The sequence below is a fragment of the Coptis chinensis genome, chromosome 5, assembly GCF_015680905.1.
Source record: "Coptis chinensis isolate HL-2020 chromosome 5, ASM1568090v1, whole genome shotgun sequence".
NCBI lineage: Eukaryota > Viridiplantae > Streptophyta > Magnoliopsida > Ranunculales > Ranunculaceae > Coptis > Coptis chinensis.
In genome coordinates this window covers 5,214,785-5,240,673 of record NC_141460.1, presented here as the reverse complement: position 1 = coordinate 5,240,673, position 25,889 = coordinate 5,214,785, and the positions used below count along the sequence as shown (strand labels likewise).

The window sequence follows — 25,889 nt, the reverse complement described above, 5'->3', positions numbered from 1 at the left end:
ACAAAGATTTAACCAAGAATACTTCCACCCCAGCAGTTTTTAATCAAGATCCATATTTGAAACTTTATTAGAAGAATATTAGTAGTCAAGATGATGATGATGATGATGATGACGCAGCTTCGATGGATTCAGTGTTATGTGTTTCCGGATCTAGGCTACTTAAGAAAGGTTTCACACAGAATGATTGCACAGGTTAGTATCTTTTTTCGCATTATTAATTTGTTTTCTTGATTATAATTTCTTAATTAGGGTTTAATTTGCATTGTATGTTCTAGAAAAGTATATAATTGAGTAATGTTGAGCATTCTTTTTTTGGCCTCAGTTATTTGATTGGTACACTTATTAGAATATTTTTGTTGAATTGTTGCGGTTGTGTAATATACTTGTATTCTTTGGAGTCTGTCAGTTTAAAAGGCTTTATTGAGGACATATATAGCAAGGCCCAAAATATCGATATCGATCAATATATCGGTGTATCCAAAAACCGATATATATCGGATATATCCATTTTTTTTGGTGACTAGTCCAAACTATTTAAAATATCGGATAAATCGGAAATATATTAGAAATATCGGATTTATATTAAAAAATGGTCAAAAAGTCAACTAATATATATCGATTATATCGGCGATATAACGTTTCATATCGGAAATTTCGATATATATCGGAAAAAAGGGTTCAATATTCGGTGGATATATGTCGGAAATATTGATATCAGTGTACCAATTTACCGAGATATATCGGATATATCGGCGATATTTTGGGCCTTGATATATAGTATACTATGTTACTATGCAATTAGGTTGGGTTGGAGGAGAAAAGTGGTTCTTGTCCGTAATTATCGGGTAACGTGGGTGCTGATGGTGCGTAGTTTTGAGAGGTGTATCTATTGAAAGAATCTATTGATTGTAAAAGTTTGATACAAATTTTTTTGGAGATGGAATCTAGGATTAGGGGGGTTTTGACTTTTGAGAGGTGGTAAAAAGCTGATGAAACCGTTTGTGAGGTCAGTTTCGAATGTTACCTACTTTTTTTTTTGCTGATGATATAACTATATAAGAAACAGTAGGAACAGATTTATTGGTCCACGGGTAACTGTATCGGCCGCATTATTAGCCGCGTGTACATCCTTTTTATGGCTGTTCTGGAAATTGGAAAGAAGGAAATCAAATCGGAATAAGTATTGACTATGATGTGAACTTTGAAAGGCATAAGAAAATAGTGAAGGATCAACATGAGAAAAAGAAAAGAAAGATAAAGAGTGTCACAAAGAAGTGTGATTGTCCCTTCTTGCTTAGGGGGATTTACTTGCCTGGTCGTGATGATAAGTGGAAAGTGAGTGTTGAATGTGGTTGTCACAACCACCCGCTGAAGACTGACTTAGGGGGTCATACATATGGGGGTAGGCTAACATGTGAGGAGCAAAAGGTTTTGTTTTAGATGACCTTAGGTGGAGTCAAGCCAAAACAGGTTCTTAATGTCATCAAAAGAAAATTATGAACGACTCTGTATATGTCCTAAAATAAATATTTCATTAATACTTGTTTCCATCTTTTCTAGTAAATTGAACTTGCAAGTCTCGCCTTGACTTACCCTTTTAAATTAGTGTTTTTCTCAACTCAGCTATGATATATTTCAAACAAAGAACTATTTGTTAGTTGTATCTGTGCCTCTGTATTAAACACTTGTCGGCCTTCAGGAATCTGACATCGCAGAATTATAAACCTTATAGGAAAAATGCTGAACAGTACATGTTTAGGCTTTCACAATTTAGTCATTCTAGTACAATGTGGAATAGTCATATATGCAAACCATCAACTCCGGGCTTTTAGATTGTCATCTTCTGTCTTGTCCTGATATACACTTGTGGTGGATGTAGCATTTTTTCTGCTCATCCTTTGTCTCCATTTTACTACTTTTTTGGAAGTTGTTTTTTATTTTTTGCTGTGGTACTCTAGGTGTATCCATCATTCATGCTTTTGTCTGCAAGTAACCGTGCAGACACAAACATAAGCAACCCAGAAGTTGCAGTATCCACTCAGTTATGCTTTCTCCCATTGCAAACACACATCTACATATGGTAATTCACCGCCGTGATGAATTGCATTAAGTTTTTGAAAGGCTATCTTATGTCTTTTGTTCTGACATCTCTGTGCAAAATAAACTTCAGGTATCTGTCTCTGTTTGTCTTTACCATTCTTGTACTCATCTTCTGGCCGACAACTGGGCTTGGCCATCAGAGTCGTTGGGGTGATCTTCTGGGGTCTATTGGAAGGGCACTTAGTAGTATCACAGCTAACACTGGAAGTAAAGTGAAGGATGATGATGAGATCTGTGAGTATGAGGAGATTTGGGATGCAGAAGGGTCAATGCATCTTATAAAGAAAGCAGTAACGAAGGCAAAATCTAAACATTCAAATGACTCTAGCTTGGTCAGAAGGTGTGTTGGTGTACAGGTGCCTCGTGCAAAATGAATTTCATATGCATACATAAATCAGGGCACTGTGGTCAGCCGATACATAAAGCATTTTGAATTATAATGACTAACCGGCTGAACTTGTTTAACAAATTTGCAGGGGTAATGTCATGGCGCGGCCAACTGCGAAGAAACATATATCTCTGGATATAGAGCCATCTCTTGCATTAAAGATGGATACAGATGTGCAATTGGATGATGCTGGAACGATACTGCAAAGATCAGATAAAATAAAGAGAAAATCGGCCATCTTACGTGTCATACTGTTCTTTTGAAGTTCATTTCGTAGCTCGTCTATATGTAGTGTTTTTATAGGACGTTTGGTGAAACTTTTTCAGCTGGAAAAAAATCTTAGATTTCTTAGTTTTATCTATTTTATTTATTTATGCTATGGGTGTATCATGGTGGCACTTAAGTATATGTATAAACGTTAACTATTATATCTTTTGCAGAATGTTGCTTATGACACTCTCACGTCTGATGCATTTGACACTGCAGAATGTTGTAAAAAGTACATATTGACACTCTCACGTCTGATGCAGAAGAGTGCTCCTATCAACGTTGCCACATTGGAAATACTTTTGTACCTGAATTTCGGGGAAGATCGTTGGCCACAGAGAATTTCTTCTACACATCAAAGGTTCAAGGATTACTTCCTTTAGGGACTATGATTTTTAATATGGAAACATTTTTAATTTTTGGAATATTAGTCTTATGAACAATATCTTATGCATTTTATTGGTTCGACATTTTGGATCAGTTCTTTGGATTGTCTTCCAAGGCATTTATATCTGACTTGATGTTGGCTGGGGAAAAGTTTTGTGGAGAGGATTGGTCAAAACTACAAAAGAAGTACCACACTCTTGAGAAGGAAGATTTGCTCAGATATTGCTTCTCTTCGGCATATATTGTGGCCTTTTTGCATGACAGTCTTGGAATAGCTCTGGACAATGGAAGGTACCGAATTCTGACGCGTTTCACATTGTTAAATACTATGAAATACTTTCGCATGTTGGAGAGATCTATTAGAAACTTTTTTTTTGCACAGTTTACATCTAAATGAATTCTCGATAATGAGGATACAGATATATTAGTTCACAACCAACCGTGTACCTTTTCTTCTTCTTCTTATTATTTTTCTTCTAATGTATTCAAATATTCATTGTATTTAATGGCTTTATAATTGGAATAACTGTTTTGTAGGATTGGTTTCACGAATCAGGTGGGAGACATCCCATTAGACTGGGCATTAGGAGCTTTTATCATGCAAAATATGTCAGACTTGGACAGAGAACATTATGACTGGATTTCTACTGTACTAAGTGGTGACTCAACTGGGAGGTACTCTCTTTTTATTATTGCCGCTGTATTGATTTTCACAGTGTGGTTATTAAGAAAGTGGTGGAAACCACAGTTCAAGACAATCTATGATCTTGAAAAAGGTCGGTACAACTGTTAAGTTATGGAAAAAATAATAATGTGCAACTTAACTACAATTATATATGTTAGTTAATCATCTGAACTCCTATAAATTCAATAAGAGTTGGCCACCTCAATTTATTTGCATGTCACTGTATGTCTTATTATACATACTCTAACAAACTTAAGAGCACTGACAGAAATCAGGACATAGAAACAAAAAAATTGGGTGTTTGGAAGCATCGAGTGTTTAGAATCATCACCTTCAGTTTCAAAATGGTCTTCTCACTACATTGTTGAATGAGTACACAATCCAAACATTAATGTACTTAATAAAGTTTGCATGTTAAGAAGAATTCCAAACATTAAGAATAGATAAGATTCCATACAATATGATTTAATAGAACCATGAAGAAGACAGAGTAGAAGGGAACGTTAAGGTAGCTAATATTATCTCCTACTGTCCCTAGTACTACATGGCTTATAAAAAGGGATTAGTAGCAAAGCACTTAGGAGATAATCAATTACACTGAAGTAAGGAGGATTTGATCTCTGTGCTGTTTATGGCCATATTGTCTCTATTTGTTTTCCCTATATTCCGTTGAAAGGAGATTTTCCTGTTAAACAATGTAAAATAAAATAAAATCAGTGTCTAAAATATAAAAAATATAATAATCATTTGTTTTAAGAAAATACCTTTGAGTGTAATAATCTTCAGATTGAATTGAAAACTTCTTTATAGACAATGTTCTGTGTATGTCCTTCAGGCTCGTCCCCATTCCATTTGATTAAAAACTCCAGTCCTTCTCGTGAGCTTGTTCTTGAAACTGCAACATATAACTGGCCATGAGTGAAAACTGGCGTTGGCAATTATATTCCAACTTTTTCGAATGTTTGTCCCTGGCTTTTGTTTATGGTCATAGCGAAACAAACTTTAACAGGGAATTGCTTCCTTCTAAATTCAAATGGCCATTTCGTATCACTTGGGGACAAAACTGTTCTTGGAATAAAAATTGGATCTCCTACTCTGTTCCCTGTAATAATATCTGCATATATCACTTTGGAAGCCAATTTCGTGACGATCATCCTAGTCCCATTGCACAGTCCTCGACTCTAATTAATGTTTCTCATTAACATGATCGGAACACCAACTTTTAAATCCAGTTTGTGGTTCGGTATGCCAGAAAATTCTAGAGTGTTTAAGAATTTTGTTGGGTATAAAACATCTTGTTCAACACTTTTACCTTGAATTGGACTTAGTGAGTCTGCACTTAAGTATCTCTTTAGTTCTGTTGGGAGTTCTGAAATTATTGTGGAGTTAATTTCATCAACTGTTCCGTTCCTTGGGGCTAGAATGCTTCTTTCTTTAAGATACTGAATATTTGTATATTTGTTGACCAAATCCGGATATATGCATGACACAATATCTTCTACTGGATTATCACTATCCGGAATAAGCAGGTCTTCGGGAATTTTGATCCAAGTTGATTGCACCTCGTCACTCATTATAGAAGTAGGAAGATTTTCGTCTCCAAGGTCTAAAACCCATTTGCTAAACTCTTCAATAGACTTTGTTGTAGCTGATTCTATATTTCCATTCTTCAGTCGCATGTTCTTAGTTAAGTGAAAGACTTTGCAGTTTTTCCATAATTTTGACTTGTTGATAGAAGCATCAACAACATTAGTTCTTGTGCCTCTTGGAATGGTGGTAATATAAATGCGAAATCTCCTCCCATTAGAAATGTTTTACCACCAAATTCTTTGCCTTGTGATTTAAAAAGGTCCTCCAGTGTACGGTTTACTGCCTCAAATCCATGCCTGTGAGTCATTGGTGCTTCGTCCCACACTATTAGATCAGCCCGTCTGATAAGGTTGTGTAATAATGTCCCTTGAGAGATGTCACAATTGGTGTTTTTCATCACCGGAATAACAATTTTAAACCTAGAGTGAGCAGTCCTTCCACCTGGAAGTAGGAGCGCAGCTATCCCAGACGACGCAATTGCAAGAACAATCTTTCCTTCGGACCGAAGTTTAGATATAATTGTTTTGTAAAGATATGTTTTGCCAGTTCCTCCGCATCCGTACACGAAAAAAACACCTCCTGATTGAGATTGAACTGCATCATTAACAGAGTTGAATACCTCACATTGATTAGCGCTCATTCCGTTGTTAAGAATCTCATATTCTTTTCGCAACTCATTGCAGTTGTAGTCTAATTCTTCAGCAATCAATCTGTTATCTGTGGAGATCCTTGAAGACATATTAAATTTCGGGAAATCAGGAATGTTTGTGAGAGATAATCCTTTTTCAGCCATAATTTGTTCAATCTCACAGAGAGTCTCATTTCTAATATGTTCTTCAGTGAGTTGGAGATTCTCATTATTGTTCTTCTTTCTATATCGAAACAAAGTATCTTCTCCGAGGTGCTTTTGATGTTTCTCCCAAAGTTTTTCAGGATATGTCACCCCACAAAACAAAATCAATGTGACGAACAATTGTCTCAAAGATTTTGGAACTTGCCAATGACTTGCTTCCTCCATAGCATCATCCCATTCACTGTCGTCCTCAAGTAATCCATGTGCCTTGATATAAAAATGAAAAATTAGAATAATAATGTAACAATATGAATTGCATTTTAATAGTAAACCATCATAAATGAGCTGAGGTTTTATGATTAATACGTACTATTTTTTTTTTGGTTCAATATCTTTTTCTGATGAAAGGTTTTTTGTATGTTTGATACAGTATTTTTTTCCTCAAGGGAATAGATGGTCCACAATTTTGCAACTGTTACAGAGGAGTCAAAAACTATAGAAGTCAAAAAGAAAACATATATTTACTATGACTCACAGAGGAGTGGAATTCTCTTATATCAGATGTAACAGTTGAAAATTTGTGGAGATCAAATTTTGGAATTCTCTTATATCAAATTAATAGTTGCTAATTTTGAAGAGCAGTACGAATTGGGAGATCAATTGGGATGGGGGCAGTTTGGTATTATAAGATAGTGCTCTGATAGGTTGACTAGAGAGGTTTTGGCATGTAAGTCTATAGCCAAGGAGAGATTGGTCACTGCAGAAGATCTTCGTAGTATCAAGCTTGAGATAGAAATAATGGCAAGGTTGTCTGGCCACCCGAATTATGACGATGAGAATTATGACGATGTTTATGATGATGAGAATTATGTACACTTAGTGATGGAGCTTTGTGCTGGTGGAGAACTTTTTCATCGATTAGAGAAACATGGTAGATTCTCAGAGTCTGAAGCCAGAGTTATTTTCAAGCATCTCATGCTAGTGGTTATGTATTGCCATGACAATGGCATGGTTCATAGAGATTTAAAGCCATAAAACATTTAATTGGCGACAAAGGCCTCATCGTCACGCATTAAATTGGCGGATTTTGGTCTTGCAACATATATCAAGCCAGGTATTTTCTTTTGACTAATTTCATTGCTCTTTATAGTTTCCAATTATCAGTGTATTAGTAGTGGGGGTGTAATCAATTTTGTTTTTTCTGAACAGGGCAAAGTCTGCAGGGGCCTGTTGGAAATCCATTTTATATAGCCCCTCTACAACCAAGCTGCTGATGTCTGGAGTGCTGAGGTTATTCTTTACATTCTTCTTAGTGGGATGCCACCATTTTGGGGGAAGACTAAGTCGAGGATATTCTGATCCGTGGGATCATATATCTGCATCCACCAGGGACTTGATCACTGGAATGCTCTGTACTGATCCCACCCAACGTCTCACTGCTTCAAAATTTCTAGGTATGTCATGTCTTAACTGTTTATTACAATGTAGTATCTGTTATAGTTGATTCATATCTTAGATTCTGGAATTCTACTTTGGATTCCAAGAGAATTGAACTTGCTTACCTGTATTTAGTTTTTCACCTCTTGCACGAAGTAATCAAATGAATATCTATCTGTAAGAACTTCACTTGGACTATACTGAATTAGTGATTCTTTGATTGACCTTTATTTTGGTATCTTACCTCCTATGTGTTAGGCCATTACCTTTGTGCTGGAGTATTAGTTATCTTTGTTCTTGTTTCCAAGAGATGGAATTTATGTTCTTTTGTTTGTATGTTTTATTAAAAGTCATTAATTTCAGTATTTTGACTGTGACAAACTGTTTAGTTTTGTAACCATGGTGTGCTATATTGAAATGCGTATGTTTAGTTTAGTACTTACCAAAATTTTAATATGCAGAATTAAAGGGTAAGAATGTGTTATGTAGACCTTTGTAGCATCAGAATTTGTTAAATAAATATGTTTTTTGGTATGCATGCATCACTTTTAATTTCATAATAATATATAACAATGTTTTTAAATAGTACATATGAATCAGTTTGAACTTCTAAAAGTATATGCGACAGATTTTAGGTGAGAAAACAATATACAAAAAAAAGTTAATATGGAATGTGTAATAAAATATACTTGACATGCTGCTCTGAAAGTTGGATAAACTTTTCCATTAACAATTTTAATATCTTCATAAGACAAAGGACCTTTGACGATATTCAGCAACAGCCGCAGATAAAATCTCTCTCCTGAAGTAGGTAGTGCGTAGTAGACACGTCCAATTTTCTTCCCATTTTTCCTTGGCTTCCACTTCCTTTCCTTTTTATCCCATACGAATTTAGTAGGAAAATCGACATACGTAAGACCCCTAGCTAATTCTGGATACTCAACATTTACTTTAAACCACTCTGTGAACTTGGTTTTTGATGAAGATTTCCTCTTTACTACATCTCTTGCATCATCTCTCTCACTATAATAAACCAAATGCTCACCTTTAAGATGGAATGGTAACCTTTCAACGCCTGGTCTTCTGTACTGAATATCAAATTTCAATAGTCTCCAAACCGCTTCAGAAGCAAATAAGAATCGACAGTCTAAGAAATTTGCAACTTCATCAACGTCCTTTACTATTTGATGAGTACTATATTTATCTGTAACCATGTTTTCAACAATAATTGCAGTAGCCCTGTCCCTTCCCTTGTTAATGTATTTGAAAAGGTATTTGATTGATCTTCCCTTGTTGCAGTGTTCCACATTAATATGAGCTTGGTACTTAACTATCAAATCAACATTGTGTGGAATAACCCATCTGTTATCAACTTCTATATTCTTCTTCATTCCCTTTCGATTGTTATTCCGCCTCCTGTAAACTGTGAAGTCATTGTCGTCAATAGTTGTTTCTTCACTAAACGGTCTTGGATAGAACTTAGTACACTTTTTCTCATTCATGCAAAGGGAATCTAAGTTTTCTATTCCACATGGCCCATGTATCATGAATTCTAGCACTGAATCATAGGCAATTTTGTCACCAATTGGGTCAGGTAACTCTGCTGATATGAGCTTGTTGATTAGTGAAGGAGTAGTAGGCTTCGAAGCGTTGTCCAAAAAAAGTAAAATGTGAGCGTGTGGTAAACCTCTCTTTTGGAATTCAATAGTTATAATGATGCAAAACGTTAACAAAACCCGTATTTATTAATATTTTCATAAAATATTATGACTTTTTAAATTATTTAAAACAGTATAGTATATAGGTTACCTGCCCAAGCCTTCCCAAATTTCTTGCGCTTTTGTAAATCAGTCATCAGTTCGTGCAATTTCATCTCAAAAACTCTTGCAACAATATCAGGAAAGTCTTCTGGTTTATAACCAGGAGCTCATGTCAATACATCTCTGGATTTCTAGCCATTTAGGGTTGCATGTAAAAGTAATGAAAAGATCTGGGGAACCTGTGTGCCTACATATTGCAATGGCATCTTGATAGTTCTGTACCATGTACCGCGGACCACCTGTGAAAGATGAAGGAAGAACTAACCGTTTGCCTACAGTACCAGGCCTCGTGTCACTAGTAACAACTGCATCTACTAATCCTTGATATAATTCTGCCCGAATCATTTGTTGATTATTTCGAACCCAATCCATTCTATTTTGTTCAACAACTGTATAAGCATTTGCACAAAGTTGTTGTCTCAATTTTTTCCCACGAACTATAGTCTGGCCTTCATTGCGTCTGAGTTGTAATCTAAAAGCATAGTATTCTCTCATGCTAATATTTTTTCTTTTTCCAACTACTGCATTGTTTCTATATGGAATGTCAAGTCTGTATCCATCTTCATCAGCATGGGGGAACAAAAGTGGATACTGCATTGCCATGAAACTTGGTAGCAATTCGTTGATTCTCTTCAAGCCAAATCCTTTCTTGTCCAGAATAACATCTCTGTGCTCGTTAAATTCATCACCATTGCCAATGATTAGACCAGCTATCTCTTTTGATGATGGTAAATTATAAAGTCTTCCATCTTTTTGTCTTCTATTAATCAATTGTATGCTGACGTTGGCCACATAACATTCTTTAAATCTATCCCTTGCCATTCTATAAGTCTTGGTGAGTTCGTTGGTAACATTCAACATATTTATCAATCCTTGAAGAATGCTAGAATCTAAAACATATTTTGGATTCCTCTTAACAATTTTCTTACTAAGAGAGTTCAACCTGTGGGTGACTTCATTTTCAGTATCATGTATGTACAACTGTGCAAACCTTGGACATACTCCTTCAGCTGGAAACAATGTTCCAATTTTGTGGTGATTTTGCCCTTTTATTTTATAAACAAAGGGTGCCTTTCCATCATTAACTGAGCTCTGAACTTGTCCACCAATAGATGTGAACGCGAATATTGAGTTGTAAATGTTGATGTTTTCCATGTAATTTAACGATTTTGACCCTCCATTGCAATCTAAAAGATTCTTCAAAAATTCTGGAGTATCTTTTAGAAGAGGCAATTGAACCTTTCCATTCTGACAACATATGGAGAATTTAGGATTAATTGGTTTTTTGCTCCTATCATTCCTTTCTTCGTACCAGACAATAGCTCCATAATGAGAACATATGGATGTTGGACATCCAAAATCCAAAGGCTCAAAACAACTTCCTGCAAGGCAAAAAGTTAATTAAAATTAAAGAATTTAATTATAATAAGAATATAAAACATTGCTGTAAGAAAATTACTTTTATGTGAGACATCTATTCCACGTGAAATGGAAACTTCAATTTCATTGTCCACTTCAATGTCGGAATCTGATCCACTCATTTGTGATAGGTAATCATCATCACTTTCATCGTCAATGTAATTATCGTTTCGAATGCTCTTCAAATTCAGCATCTCTTTTCGTTTAGCTCTATTTATTTTAACTTCTTCTTCACTTGTTCCGGGCATAGATACTGTTTAAAAAATAATAATATGTCATTTAATAAAGTATTTGATGCCATAAGAACAATAAATTGAATACATAAGAAGAAAATATTTACCAAAACGTTTCATTCTACTAAGACGATTAGATTTATAACTTCTCTTCTGTGTTTTCCTCCTCTGTTTTCTTTTGACTGGGGTAGACTTTGTAGTTGTTGTTTTTCTAACTGATATTTATGCTGACCTGCAATTTAAGAGTAATATTAGTATGATGAATATATAAAGTACTTGTCAGAATTGTTGTAAGTCAAGACATACTTTCTTGTGAAGGAACAATGTCACCAGAAGTTTCTTCCATATTATTAGGCTTGGTCTTCTTTGGAGAAATTTGAATCTCTACTTGAATTTCATCCGAATCTTTCTCTGCGTTAATAAGTGCTTTTCTTTTCAACTTAGCACGTATGTTGTGAAACCAAGTATCTATGTTTTTTTTCTGAAACATTACCGTGTTGATTTAGTTCAGCTTTCAAATTGTTAATTATCTCTTTATTTGGACTTCTATTGAATTGATCAAATACTTGATGCAGTTTTTCAAGTTGGATTGTTATTGGTGTCCATCGCTTTCTGCTGGATAAATTCTCATCAACCGAAATCATGTAGAACGAATCTATCACTTTGGAAGCCTCGAAAGAAAAGGAGGAGTTAAAGCAGAGAATCAAACAAATATGTGAATTTAGTGATATTTCTTGTGCACGTGGTAGTGTTACTTACTTATTTATCTATTATTAGGTGCTGGACTTCTAATCTCTCAAACTCTTCTATATCCCAGAGTTGAAAGAATTCTTGGTCTTATCATGGTTGCTTGCATTGCAGCAGTATGTTATCAAGATCTTTTTCTTTCTTGTTTTGGAGTTTGTCTTTATTTTTAACATGGATAACTGAGAACTTTGATAGGACTTTGAATTTTGTAGAGGTTGAAGAGGTTGAAGAAGCTGAGAACTGAGATGCCAGGAGGGTGTTCTTTCAATTTGAATTGCTACATGAATATTCTCTAGACAACTAGTGCTGCACTATCAAAGCTACATTCTCTGGTGGAACTCCGGTTCCAGAATTGTTTGTGTTGCAATGATACTGGACCATGTTCTAAATCATCCATTGATAAACCAAATCCTCTTGCTTCTAACTCTAGTTATTTGGATCATCTAGGAAATTGTTCTCCTGGTAGACCATCCCTTGCTAATAACTGTCGAGAAACTCAAAATTCACAATATCATCTTAGAGAGGGAAGATTTAGGCATTTATTTTTGGATGCCTTGATTATGGGCCAGAATCCCCTTGAAAACCCAATCGAGGAATCATCCGATGATAGTGAAGTGGAATTTTCAAGTCCACATCAGATACCAGGATTAGACGATCTATTGTCCAATATGTTTCCTGAGTTGAGTACACATATCATCATGGAGAATGAGGTATAGTACATTCGATTATTTCAGCAGAACTATATACAGCATTGCATTTGGCTGATGGATCTTTTTTTTTGGTTGGTAGGAAAACTCCAACATGTTCTTTCCTGCAGAAGGATCAGTTTTAGCTGGCCCATTCAATTCAAGACAAACTATAGGTGATGCAAATGCTGCTTCAAAGAAGTATGTGCCACATCGTCCTTCTCCAATTTGTTTTGAGAAACACTACAGAGAATACATGGTAGCATCTTTGCCTCGTTTGGAAGTTTTGGACAACTTGTCCATAACCGATACGATAGAGAGTCTGGCCAAAGTTATCGTGCTTTCGATACTATGAATGCTTACCTTACAACCCGAGCAAGGAGAATCTTGTTAGTATATTGCAGAAGCGTGAGAAAGGATCATTTATAGGCCAGTCGAGACAATGTTCCAATGTAAAGTCACAATTTCCTCTTTGTAAAAGTCAATATTTCTTCTCCATGTCAATTTCAGCTGCTAAAGTGGGTTCTTCGGCATGGCCGTTTATTGATCCGGTGCCAAAGCTAAGCAGCATAACTGGGGAAGAAATTAAAAGATTTCATCCAAGGCAATTTGAGTACCATCCATCTGATCCTAATCTCATGGTTTTTGGTACTTTGGATGGTGAAATAGTTGCCATGAACCATGAGAATGGAAGTGTTGTTGGTTATAGGTTTTCGTAAAAACAGCAATTGTGGTAGCTCTATTGGCTTAAAAGACATCCATCAAAGGTTTGTGAACAACTTGTGATCTATATAATGATCTACATAACAGTTATAAGAAATTTTGTTGTTTATCACTCATTATAATTCGGACACCCTCTTTGTTTAAGCAGAAATCCCTAGTTTAAAGGAGATATCTATGTTTTTGAGGCTAATGACCAACTCAAGGAGGAATTTTATCATGCTAAATGCAAATGCGTGAGACACAATCCACTGTAGTACACTTTCGAAATCTCGCGAACCGGTAGCCAACCTTACTATATTATCTTTGAGTATCCGACCTCCTTCGTTCTATTGAATGAGGTGTATCATCTTACTATGATATAACCTGTTGAATTTGCATTGGAGATCTTAATGCAGCACATCAGATCATGACCTATGACGTGCATCCGTGCTTTCTAGTTTCGCCTGTTTATAGTTTAAACCGTTGTTGAATGTTTGGTAGACATGTTGATGTTTAGAATTTTTCTTCCTTGTCGCTCAAATTCGGAGTTTTCTTATCCGTAAAACAGAAAAAAGGTTTGTAGATTTTTTTAACTTTATGAATCCTTGCTGAAATGATTTTGATTTAATTGAAATAATAGCTCATTGGTGGCTCCGATAATGGCTCCTTGCAACTATATGATGTTAGTCGAATGCTCCCCACGATATGTAAATACACCGGTTGTGGTGATTAAGTGTGTTTGTATTTCTTATGTACCAAAAAATATGTACTAACAGTAAAAAAATACTAACCTTCCGTGGAAAGAATTTGGAGTCCTTTCAAAGATGGTGTGTACCAGAGAAAAACCTTCAGTCCAGGAAAAAAAAACGAACCTTCAGTAGAAGAAAGTGGAAGGAATTCGTAAACCTTTCAATGATGGTGGAAAAAAAACGAACCTTCAGAAGAAGAAAGTGGAAGGAATTCATAAACCTTTCAATGATGGTGTGTGCTTTGTGAATATTGATGTGTTTTCTTAGGATTTTTTTCTGTATATTGGCGTATGCTTTCAATAGGTTTTTGTTGAATGCTTCATGAATATTGATGTCTTTATATATATTTTAACATGACAGCAGTTGTATAGCATAAGAATTCTGTTGTTGATCCATTAACTAATTCATATCCATATCTATTAACTAATCCATATCCATATACAATAACTAATACATATCAATTAACTAATCCATTATAGCACTATAGCACGGAATAAGTTGTGCATTTTAATGGATCACAACAAAGCAAAATTATGCATTAGGGTATCTTTTTTGGTTTGGCTGTTTCGCTGCATATATGCATGGTGCTAGATCATCATTTCGCATACACTAATGATTTTCCGAGCTTAGGGTGAAATTATGTGATCAGTTTGGTGGTCATTTCTTCATCTTGAAGAGATATGATTTTGTATAGAGATTTGAACAATGTGGTTCTTTATTTTCTTTTAGTCATGTTTGTAACATGGCCTGTAGTAGCCATTGTCAATTGGTATAAATTCAAATTCATGAACTCCTAGTAAGAGAATGTGACATTTTTTTTTTCCAGTCTAGATGCTTTCATTTATCATTCTGCCATAACACCGAAAATCTTCATCTGTTTAACTTATATTAGTAACAGCTTTTGACACTCTGCAGTGTTGATGCTTATCATATGCTCTCAAGTTTGTAACATCAAATGTTCTACTTAGAATTTGTAGAAAAGCGTGGTCTTTGCTGCTGTTTTATTTGTAGGTAATGGAACTATGTAACAGTAAGTGCCAAATGTTGATTCGCCATTTATAGCCTTCCAATTGTTTAGGAATTAGGACCACCAAAATCCACAATTACTATTTGAATTTTGAAGTCGTAACATAAATAAGCCCCAATTTTATCCTGGTAATAATGTGGGTCCGCCACTGATTAAAGGAGGATCTCTGAATTCCGTCTCTAGTTGGCTATATACGTATAATCTTTTCTTGAATTCTCATTCTGCAAGTTCCATTAATGAAATGCACGATACGTATAAAGATATATTCAATCGATGTTACCATTTGACCCCGCAAAATTCGAAAAGGAAGAACCGCGGAGATCCATGAAACTTTACATGTCATTTTAATTTCACCAAGCATTACAAAAATATTTCTGGTGGGTAAATCGAGAAACACTCGTTTCAATTGGAGGTTTTCACTCTCATAAAACAATAGGATTGGAACTCGGCAGACAACAGGACACATAACAGGAATCATTCAGGATAAGTTTGAATCAAATGATGTCAAAACAAAGTTAGGGGTCTCTTCCCTCCACCTTGGTGACAGGACTTGACTTGAGACCCGAAACCGTAGCAGTTCATTGGCTTAAGAGGTGGGATCAATGGCTAAATGTGATGTCTTTCTTCAATATGACCAAACCTCTTGAGACTTCAAACTTCCATCACGTTTGAAAGAATCTTCAAGTTTTTTTTTTGCTTGTAACGTGTAATTTAACAGGCTAACATCATGAAGGACAGAGTGCAACTGTGCAAGTTCCCAATGTAGAAATTCATAATCAGCAAAACAAAGCATTGCAATTTGGTAGTGAAATTAATTTACTTGGGACTTAAGTAATGGTTATAAGAACAAAATATATGAGATAAACTAATCTCAAATTTAATTCTTTTCGACTATTGGCCCGCCATAGTTAGGTCCATATATCGACCCCTCTTTCTCAACTCCTCAAGAAAGGGAATTCCCGAGGTTGCAAAGAAGATACCGCAATTCCAAATCCAAGATGTGCCCGCAAATTTCCTACTTGATGAATCTGAAAGAGATACCTAGTCTCAAGCAAAGGAAATAGATAAGATGAACTCGACCAAGTATCTCCATCTTCATATTTGTCTCATCATAGTTGAGTGTTGAAGGTGCAACTGTCTATCGATTTTTCACATGAATTAATTATGGTTTTTATTTTCTTAACAATATGGGAATGAAGTTTAATAATATAACCAGTTCTAATCGTAAAATGTTATGGTAGGTCGGGTTTGTTTTGAATGACATCCATGAATTCCCTTATTTGGTTTGCCTAAACAGTATTAGGCTCTTATTATATTTTGTTAGTTAATTATCATACCTCATTCTTGGCATCCCGAATTCAAACACTTTTATGTGTCTTCCCTCTATGAGGTATCTCAGATTCGCGAGTTGATTTGAAACCTTAATTATTGGGAGATTGCTTGCGCATTGTCCCTTTTACCTAGCCTTACTGATTTTCATCCACCCATCTGGTTGGATAGATGTGGGCAACATGAAGGCAAGGGTGTAGATACTCCACTTAATCCTGTAATTTATTCATCTTTTTAAAATTTATGTGTTTATTCTAGGCATCTGTGTGTGTGCGTGTGCGTGCATGCGTGCGTGAGTGCGTGTCGATAAGGCTGTGGGGCTATGGCTGTCGGTTTGCAGTGAATTACAACTTGTAAAGCACTTAAAAATTTCTGTTCAAAAAGGCCTATATAACTTTGTATAACGCTAGGGTAGTCTCTACCAGTTCCTCGAGCTCTCTGATAAGCAATACCTTAGAATTTGCAATAAACTTTTGACAATAAGAAAGAGCCCAATACCTTAAAACTCCTATAACCAAAATCCACTGAGCATATGCTCCTATGTTGCACGGGTACGACTGAGACACGACAGGGACACTCCGGAGACACGACATTTTTAGTTAAGAATTATGCTCCTATTGCACACAAACAAATGCAGAATAAACCACTTGCTATGTTAAGATTTCCTTCCCTTTGTCTTATGTAGAGGATTTCACCATCTCTCAAGAACAAATTTAAGTTTTTCCATGAAAATCTAAATTTTATCGACGTCCTGCTATTAGCATCAAACATATTTCAAATAAAAAACAAATATGTATGTATAAGCCATTTTATCCTATGTTTCATTACAACTCTTTGACTATATAATTTGTAATGGTTGAGTCAGCACAATATGATCTATCTGAATCTATACAATCGATTGTAATTCTTCTTTTTGTATGGTTCAACACAATCATCATGGGGGTAACACCGTGACACTGCAATACATTATAGAGTAAAAAATAATTTGCTACAAACGGGTTCGTAGCAATCTCATATAACGGGTTAGTAGGAATATGAAATTAAGGATGTCAATTTGGATGATTAGACCGAAACAGTATAAAAATTCACATGCGCGTCGCAGGATGAATCCACAGGAAGTTATAAATTTAGTTTAACCAGTGAAAACATGAAGATATCAATAGATGCCACAGGTCTATATAGTCAATCTGAGTTTTTAACCAATCCAAAATTAGAGTTACCAAGTTATCAAAAAAAATTGGTTGACGTGTAAGAGACCAAGTGCAAGTTAGAAGCAACTAAAAAAAATGTTGATCTCAGTGTGACGACTGCTTAAGTTGTCCATTTCCCAAAAAGAGAAACAAAAAACCGCGTAAAGGGAATTTATCCAGAAAAAATCCCAATTGTCATAAAAAGTTGATCCTTATTAGATCAATGTTCAACTTAATACCTTCTCAATATGAGTAATGAATATACATGCAATTTATTTTTTTAACATTTCAAAGAGTTATGCAAGACATTTTTGGGTATCTACGGCTAATAAAGGTAAATGCTGGAGCCGAGGTCCATCATTTATTTTTCATTTCATGTCATTTTTCAATATACAGTGTAATTTCTATCCACGATGGAATTCCCTAAAACAACAAAACTTCAAAACACCCCAACTATCCAACAGGAAGTCAAAACCACACCTTAATAAGTTTCTTAGACAAATGAGAAAAAAGACCATACCTACCTCGACTGCTTGCTTTATTCTCTCCTATACACAGACCACTTCAATAAGTTGGTATTGTATTCTACACTTCCTGAACTCTGAAGTTGAGAAACCATCTGTTCGTTGCCAGCTCTCAATATATTGCTATGAATCAGCATGAGTACCTAGGTGTAAAACATTTCAATATCTCCATAAATGGTGCCTTCATATTAAGATAGTGATTTGATCAAAAATAAAATGGAAAAAAGATTATAAAACCAAACAAACATGCCAAGCACTCACACAGTGTAATATACAATTTAAAATTAGTACACATGACATTTAATATTTAAAATGACGACTGAGATGTGATATACCTTGGGTATAACCTTCCTTTTCTTGTCAAGCTTCTCCTTCTTAGCCTTAACACACTCCGCCTCGGCAAGAAGTGTCATCCTCCTAGCAGTCTTAGCATATGGGTTCACATGCATGCACGTGGCGGAGACTGTTGGAAAGCAGAAGAGATCCTCAAGGGGCTCTACATATAGCTAAATTGAAACCAGACCTTGTATCTTACAACTATGTGATCAAAGGACCAATCCAGGAGGCCGTCTTCAATTCTGGGATTTTCGTTTTAATTTTGATTGACTCTTCTTAGTTTTCGCAGACTTTTCTTCTCTTTCTTTATCCGATACATGACCTTCTTGTGCACCTGCAAAGACAAATTCTTCTGTCTTTTCAGTGTTTCCTTGTTTCTCTTCTCTCCTTCCATATACAACACCAGAAATTCACTATCCAAACACAGGTCCTAAAACACATATCGAAGAAGAAAAAGTATCAATTAACTTGAGATCATCAATCGACTGGAGAAATTGTATGGATTCAACTACACTAAAGCAAAACCCTTTGCCTTTCAAAATTTGTTAAACATTAAGGATTGAGAAGAGATAGAAATCAATTTCTAGAAAAAGGAGAAGGAATATGTGAATTGCCAACACGATATTGGTCACAACCAAGTACCTTTAATTGAGGCTTTCCCTTTTCAAAATCAAGTCAGGTCTCCCTCTTGAATCAGGTCTCCCTTCTATGTAGGTGCGTGAGAGTCCAGAGCATACTCTACATTTTACACCTTGAATCCTTCTTTATAAGACTACAATTAACGGGTAAAGTGAAGTGCAAATGTAAACCACCAGTTCAGAGCCATTCCATGGAGGTTCCTCATTCTTATGTTTAAACTGATTAGTAATAACCTATTGGAACTGAGGCAGTATTCACCTACTTCAGGTTACAGCTTAAGAAAACAATATAATTTCTCTATAGCTTTTGACCACGATATAAAATTGCAACATTATTAAATCAAGTAGATTATGGAATCAATCCTTTCAATGTTGGGTCGTATACTCTGTAATACATATGTGCTTACATTGGTTGTCCTTACAAATATACACTGTTGTAGCATTACAAAATAAGTTCACATACAGTACAGAAGAGCATGTATATATGTGGACATTGTGGAACATAAAAAATGCTTCAGCATCAAAACAATTATACCTGACAGGCTTTCTGTTTTCTCAGTCAATTTATCCACTTTCATCTGCCGGATCCTGATCACAACCTTCTTCTTCTTCTTCTTCTTTGTAGGATCAAAGGAAGCAAGCTCCAACAAAGTGAATTGGTAAAAATATGTTAGTAAGATCGATAACATACCGAAGAGCAATGATCCTGAATGTTATTGTGATCATTGCTCTATCAAAATTCACTTCAGTATGTTCCTTTAATAATATCAAAATATTAGTTGTGATCATTGCTTTGTATCAGATTTATAGAAGACGGGTGGGGAATTGATTGGCAAAGGTCTATTGAGTTTGACAATTTTCCGTTTTTTTTTTGACTTTGTGAGAGAGTTTGGGGTTTTTGTTGGGGTTTACCTCTTCTCGTTAGTGGAGAAAGACCGGCACAAAAAAAGTAGATGAATTTTTTGGCTCCTGATTTCACGTAATTATCTCTCCCTATTTTATCGTAATTAGTTTTGCCCACGTGGACACTCTCAAAACTCTCCTCAATTGATATATACTAGCCAATTAGTCCGCTAGTGGCCGGACTTGCTACATTGATAGTTCACGATAACAACTACAATACAACATTACCTACTGTTACCTGCCATTAGTTGCATTACCTACCATTTGCAGAGTATTGACTGACCTTCCTCCTCGTAAGCCAATGTAAATGAATCCTTAGTTTTTCAATAGATTAGCTGGTAAATTGAATATCGGAGAGTGAGAGCGATTAAGGTTTTAATGGAGACAACAAAGGGTTTACAAATGCCATGACCACTGACCAACAATAAAAAACGATCATTTCACATGATTTTCGACATCAGTGTGTATAATTAGTTTCAAGTAATGAAAAATAGTATTTGAAATCATTCGGGCCATAGATAAATGCATTTTAAGATTTTAATTCAATGCAACGAAATACAGATATATAAACCATGAGAGTCAAATATAGAGTGGGGTGAGTGCTGTTCACTCCTTTGCACGTGAAAGCATGTGGAAATCTTAGTGAATAGTTGATGTATAGCTGTACAATAGTTGATGTATATTACAGGTTCGTCTGTGTTCATTATAGATTAAACAGTAAAGCTAAAAAAAAGAAATCGTGTACAAAGCTATTGAGACAAAGTGCAGAGACAGAAGGCACAAAAGAACGCCTAAGAAAAGACTAATATCATTTACATATACAGAGTAAGTAAAGTTAGAGCCACTGAAGTTCTTTATGTCTGGCAAGTTCTTTGTTGTAGATAGTGACAAAATGTCACAGTTGTCAGAGCAAGAGCAAGAAGAGATTTGTATGAATGATTACATTAAAGATAATTGAAGAAGTTCCTTGTACCAGACATTATAAAATCTAAAGTTTGTCTGGGGTTTAACTTGTAACCTTATGGTTCGACAAAGACCATGTTGCGCAACTTCATATTTGTATTGTAGAAGTTGAGCCATTACTTGATTTAGAAGTGTTTTGTAAGTAGCGGTAACACAGACTGGGCGATGGCTTGTGGCATATGCCCATTAATGTAATAGTTATGTGATATTGGTTGAGACTTGAGAGTCTAGCTTAATTCCCATAATTAAATGCAGATTCCGTATTTTTTTGCTTGGGTTTTGAGCAGCCAACATGACACCTTTGTCTCTTTATTCAGTCTTTTTTCACACTTCATGTACTAAATCATGTTGCTTTGAATTTTGAGGCACTTATACCAGACGTAACTTGTTGCAGACATCTAGGCCAAAATACAATCAGATCCTTGTGAAAAAGCCTGGTGGTGATGCCTTCTGGCCTTAACAGAGCATCCGGAACCATATTCTAAGGATCAAGGGATTGGATTCTGACGCTACGCTCACAGAATAAGTGTGGTTGATTGTGTATGCAATTGGTATCAATAGAAACTTCAGGATACAGCGCAATTATGTTGCATTTGAGACTCATCTCTTGAACAAATTTTACATCATTTTTGTCGGCCTCTTGCCAAGATATTAACTCAAGTGATAACATATAAGAGTTGGTAAAAACAATGCACGTATGGTAGAAAAAAAAAATACACAAAGTTTAAATTTTGTTTTCATACCCACACCCTTTTGGCAACTTCAGTTGCGGCAGCTAGACCAGCATTCCCCACTGTCAACATAACACCAGTCGACAGTATCACCTAAAATTGTCGCCTTTATGTGCTTGAATAAGACACTACGTCTCAAGGGCCGGCCTCGACGGGTTGACATTGAGGAAGGGGTCCCTTTTGTATATAAATCCAACAGTGATTTTCGATCATAACTTGTTTCATTTCCTTTGAGCCTTCTTTGCAAGAGCCTGACATCAAGAAAAAGGCTTTCAAAATAAGATCAACAGATGATCATACAACTACTATAAGTTACTTTTATTTATGGGCCATTTATTTTCCTTTTTGTTCTTGCTATAAAATCTAAAGTTTGTCTGGGGTTTAACTTGTAACCTTATGGTTCGACAAAGACCATGCTGCGCAATTATGACCAAGTAAACATTTAGGTTTCTCTACCCAAACTTGAAGCATAAGCAATATTTTGAATGGCATAAAAAATTCATAGAAAATGGGAAGGAATCACTACGTACATATAAGATATACCACCATTTTCCACGAAGCACTTAACATCTTCATTTGTGGAAGAATAATGACTATCCGTTTAATAAAGCATACATACAAAATTAGATTTAACTGCAATCACAATCATCTAGTAGGGCAGAGAAAGGCTCAGGTAAAATCTTTAGATACAATAGTATACTATTATTCAAGTTGTTCCTTGTTTTGCAGATCAGTCCAGCGCCTAAACTGGAAATTTCTCATACTAAACTTATTGCAAGAAAAAATAGGACACTAAGTGATCGAATTGTAGTGTATCTCCTGAATATAGTTCTAATGGTCATATCGTGACAATTTTCAAAATCCTAATAAAGAATGAACAACTATGAAAGCAGGTTATAATATGTTAAACATGCTACATAAATCTTGGGTTCCCTACATACCTGCAGCCTAGCCTTCCTCTCTTCTTTGCGCTGGGCCACAGCAACGTACAGAGGTTTTCGTCCAATCATTTTTCCATTCATTTCGTTCACCTAATAAGAAAATGCATACTTTTAAGAGCTCATAATGTATTATGTATGTATGTGTGTGTAAGTATGGTGGGATCAAAGACAACATACTGCTTTAGCAGCATCCTTAGGAGTAGAAAATGCAACAAAACCATAGCCCATGCTCTGCCCTTGCATATCGCGCTTGATCTGCAGAAAACCAAAGAAGGATGTGGTTACATACATCATAAGAAAAACGAATGAAATAACATGAAATAAATTTTCCATAACGCTAGGTCATACCGTGTGGGATGTTATCGTCCCAAATTGAGAAAACAGCTCCTTCAGTTTCTCATCACTAAAGTCATCATCAAGATTTTTCAAATATAAATTAGCACCCTGTAGTTTATCGACTTTACCACTGCTTTCTTGTTCAAATTTGGACTTCAACTCAGCCTTTCTTTCAGTCTTGCTCTTAGCCAGCCCAACGTACCAGACCTTATCATTATGACTGTATCCGTTCATTTTCTCAATTGCAGAAGCAGCATCAGCTGACTTCTCAAACTTAACAAAACCAAAACCTTTAGATTTTCCACTGTTCACATCCTTCATAACAGAGGCATGAGTAATGGTACCATAAGCACTAAAATTTTTCTTAAGGTCCTCATCAGTAAGTGTTTCAGAAAAATTCTTTACATATAGATTGGTATCTTTTTCGGATCCGTCTGCTCGATGTCTCTCTTGTTTACGGACGAAAAGACCAACAGAGATCTCTATATCATTCATCAACATTCCATCCAGACCTTTAATAGCATTTTGTGCAGCTTCCTCCTGCTCAAACTGCACATATCCATAACCTTTAGAGTGCCCATTCAAATCAGTGGCCACCTTGCATGAAAGAACCTTGCCAAATGTAGAAAAAGAAACATGCAAGTTCTTGTTATCTATTTCCGGGTCCAAATTCTTGATAAAGACATTAGCATGCATGTCCACTTTTGCGGATGCTAGGGTCTCGATGTGACAACATAATCCTGATGGGCTTCCCATTGAGAGGTGTGAAGTTCAATATCTCCATCGCAGATTTAGCTGCAATGTACAATTCAAATGATCAGACCGGAAAAGACCAACATAACTTCTAGTATGAGACCTTCATATATTGATTGATCTATCAAAAGAACATGTCGTCTTATAAAAAACAGAGAGAATATTAGATAGCAAGGTTGGGTAAGGAACAAAAGGTTAGTCCAACAATCAAACAATAATTAAAATAACCGCATATGGCAGAAACTCAATTTGGCAAACAGACTGCTCAAACCTTCAAAAGTGATTTATTGCGCACACCATCGAATTTATTCAATCAATTAAAACATAGATATTAAACGAGTAGTATCTATGCCCTTAGATGATATTAAGAATATTGTACAGGTATCTTTTTAATTACGGATATTAGATGATGCATAAGACACAGAGGCAAACTTATTTCATACCTCCAGTATGAAATTTCATGTAAGGTGTTATGTTGTACACACGACCTTTCAAAACAGTCCGGATAGAATCTTCTGTTTTGTGTTGTTTAACTTCATCGATGGAAATAAGCCTTTTACTTGATGCTCCCTTTAATCCTGAACAAAGTAACTTTATTTGAGTAGCAATTGGCGCTATCACTAAATTCTTTGGCATGCTATTCAATTCCCTGAATCCAAGGTTTAAGGGCAAGTACTTAGATCATAATGCTAATTCGGACACTCATAAACAAAACAATGACCATATATCACTAATCAAAATTCAAGTCGTCATACCAACCCACCAATGCTGGCCTAAAAAAGTAACAACAATCCATGACATCCACTAAATCAAACAATATAACACAGAAGCACACAGTAAAGAATAATAACAAAAATATAAAACTTTCCAGAATTATAAAGAAAGAAGAAAGTAAATATTATTACCCTCTTGAAAGTTATTATAATTGACGTAACCATAACCAAGAGAAAATTTTCTGATCTGATCTCTACAAATCCTAATAGATGTAACAGTACCAACTTGTGAAAAAAGTTCCAAAAGTTGATCATTAGTCACTCATGGATCAAGATCACCAACATACGAGGCATTACTAATAAACAGTCCTCCTCCTCTTTGTTGCAATGGTTGTGTGGTGTTCATTGGTGACACTGGTGTCATTGGTTGTTGTTGAACACTACTTGTCATTCTTCTCAAATTTTAAAACAGCCCAATGCCTAATAATCGAAAAAATAAAAAAACTTTTGATTATTATGGTTTGGGATGAAGGAGAGAAAATAGGAGGCTACTATTTCCAATAGAACTCTTAAGAAAGTTATAAATTTCCATGTTTACAGAAAATTCAAAGTTGAATTACATATTCACCAGTAGATGATTCTGCTTTATAGACTTTATATTCTCCAAGACTGATTTCTTCGTCGAGTAACTACTTGAAAGTCGCATTCTTCTTCATCACTTGATCTTTGTATTTGTGGTAGCTTCTCAGAAGAAATTATTGTCTGTTCTTGAGCTTGCATTAGCTCTGAACCTTTGAGAACATATTCTTGTCCATGAACTGGGTAGATGTAATCGTTTTCTGATAAATCATCCCACACGAATCCATTCTTATAACTCCTATAATGAAACGAAACAGAGAGAATTTTTATTAAACAAAAATTTGAAGGAAATTGATGCTGAGAGAGTTCTGCTTTAGAAGAAAATGGTTCCATTAATGAGCTCTTCTTCATATTTCATGGTAATGGCGGTGAATAAGAAGCGGTAGGTTTTTTTTTTTTTTTTTTTTGGTATAGTGAAGAGTTTTGTTTTTTTATTTTTGTTTGGATTACAAACAATTGAAATCCGCAAAAAAAAACGTAGATTTATTTTTTTAAGAAAAATCTGATGTGTCAATCTCAGAGGAAAAAAAAAAAAAAAAAAGACTAACGTGGGTCACTGGGAGCATTTCCCACTACTCAGTATTAATGGTCTTAGATATAGAAACAACAATGATCTTTGATCGTAAAGTTGATTCTCTCTGGTCAGGACAATGACATGAATGCATTTCCAAGCAAAAACATCGGATCTTGGTTCCCACTTGATTTCCAAATTTAGGAATATCCCCAATGGGTTTGTTTAATTTGGCGTCTCTCACTCAGACACTTAAAGTAGGATTTGATACTGAAGGACTCATTTTTTGTACCCGACTAGTCCACTACCCACCAAAACAAAGATTCTTCTCTAGAATTCTCGAAACCAGCTT

At 35.5% G+C, this 25,889-nt stretch overlaps 3 protein-coding genes and 1 pseudogene across 7 annotated transcripts; 1 reads left to right on the top strand and 3 right to left on the bottom strand.

Moving 5' to 3' along the window:
* Nucleotides 1-800: 800 nt before the first annotated feature.
* On the top strand, nt 801-13,405 carry LOC147496369 (uncharacterized). Of its 4 annotated transcripts, XR_015194713.1 has the most exons (12): nt 801-1,006; nt 1,959-2,080; nt 2,171-2,440; nt 2,577-3,116; nt 3,237-3,433; nt 3,680-3,817; nt 6,641-7,324; nt 7,420-7,664; nt 11,695-11,808; nt 11,897-11,982; nt 12,079-12,576; nt 12,656-13,405. XR_015194713.1 is itself a non-coding variant. In XM_086559383.1 (4 exons), exons 1-4 carry the CDS (start codon nt 1,441-1,443, stop codon nt 2,580-2,582), a joined length of 444 nt encoding a protein of 147 aa, XP_086415509.1. In that variant the 5' UTR covers nt 1,059-1,440; the 3' UTR covers nt 2,583-2,862. The 4 variants fall into 4 exon arrangements, 3 of the variants coding, with proteins under 3 accessions (XP_086415509.1, XP_086415508.1, XP_086415507.1); XM_086559383.1 differs by lacking the exons at nt 801-1,006; nt 3,237-3,433; nt 3,680-3,817; ... (4 more) ...; nt 12,079-12,576; nt 12,656-13,405 and adding an exon at nt 1,059-1,470 and having other exon boundaries at nt 2,171-2,456; nt 2,577-2,862; XM_086559382.1 differs by lacking the exons at nt 801-1,006; nt 3,237-3,433; nt 3,680-3,817; ... (4 more) ...; nt 12,079-12,576; nt 12,656-13,405 and adding an exon at nt 1,089-1,402 and having other exon boundaries at nt 2,577-2,862.
* LOC147496371 (uncharacterized) lies at nt 5,009-5,506 on the bottom strand. The gene has a single exon (XM_086562561.1). The coding sequence runs from the start codon at nt 5,504-5,506 to the stop codon at nt 5,009-5,011; it is 498 nt and encodes a 165-aa protein (XP_086418687.1).
* LOC147496370 (uncharacterized) lies at nt 5,515-11,609 on the bottom strand. Its single transcript, XM_086562560.1, has 6 exons — nt 11,426-11,609; nt 10,927-11,139; nt 9,647-10,849; nt 9,457-9,555; nt 8,337-9,247; nt 5,515-6,477 (listed from the first exon to the last, which is right to left on the bottom strand). The coding sequence occupies exons 1-6, from the start codon at nt 11,607-11,609 to the stop codon at nt 5,515-5,517; spliced, it is 3,573 nt and encodes a 1,190-aa protein (XP_086418686.1).
* An 8,080-nt stretch (nt 13,406-21,485) lies between the features above and the next one.
* On the bottom strand, nt 21,486-25,468 carry LOC147496368 (polyadenylate-binding protein 2-like; annotated as a pseudogene). Its single transcript, XR_015194712.1, has 6 exons — nt 25,016-25,468; nt 24,580-24,867; nt 22,934-23,716; nt 22,763-22,840; nt 22,586-22,675; nt 21,486-21,895 (listed from the first exon to the last, which is right to left on the bottom strand). The product of XR_015194712.1 is annotated as a polyadenylate-binding protein 2-like (transcript).
* Between the last annotated feature and the right edge of the window lie 421 nt (nt 25,469-25,889).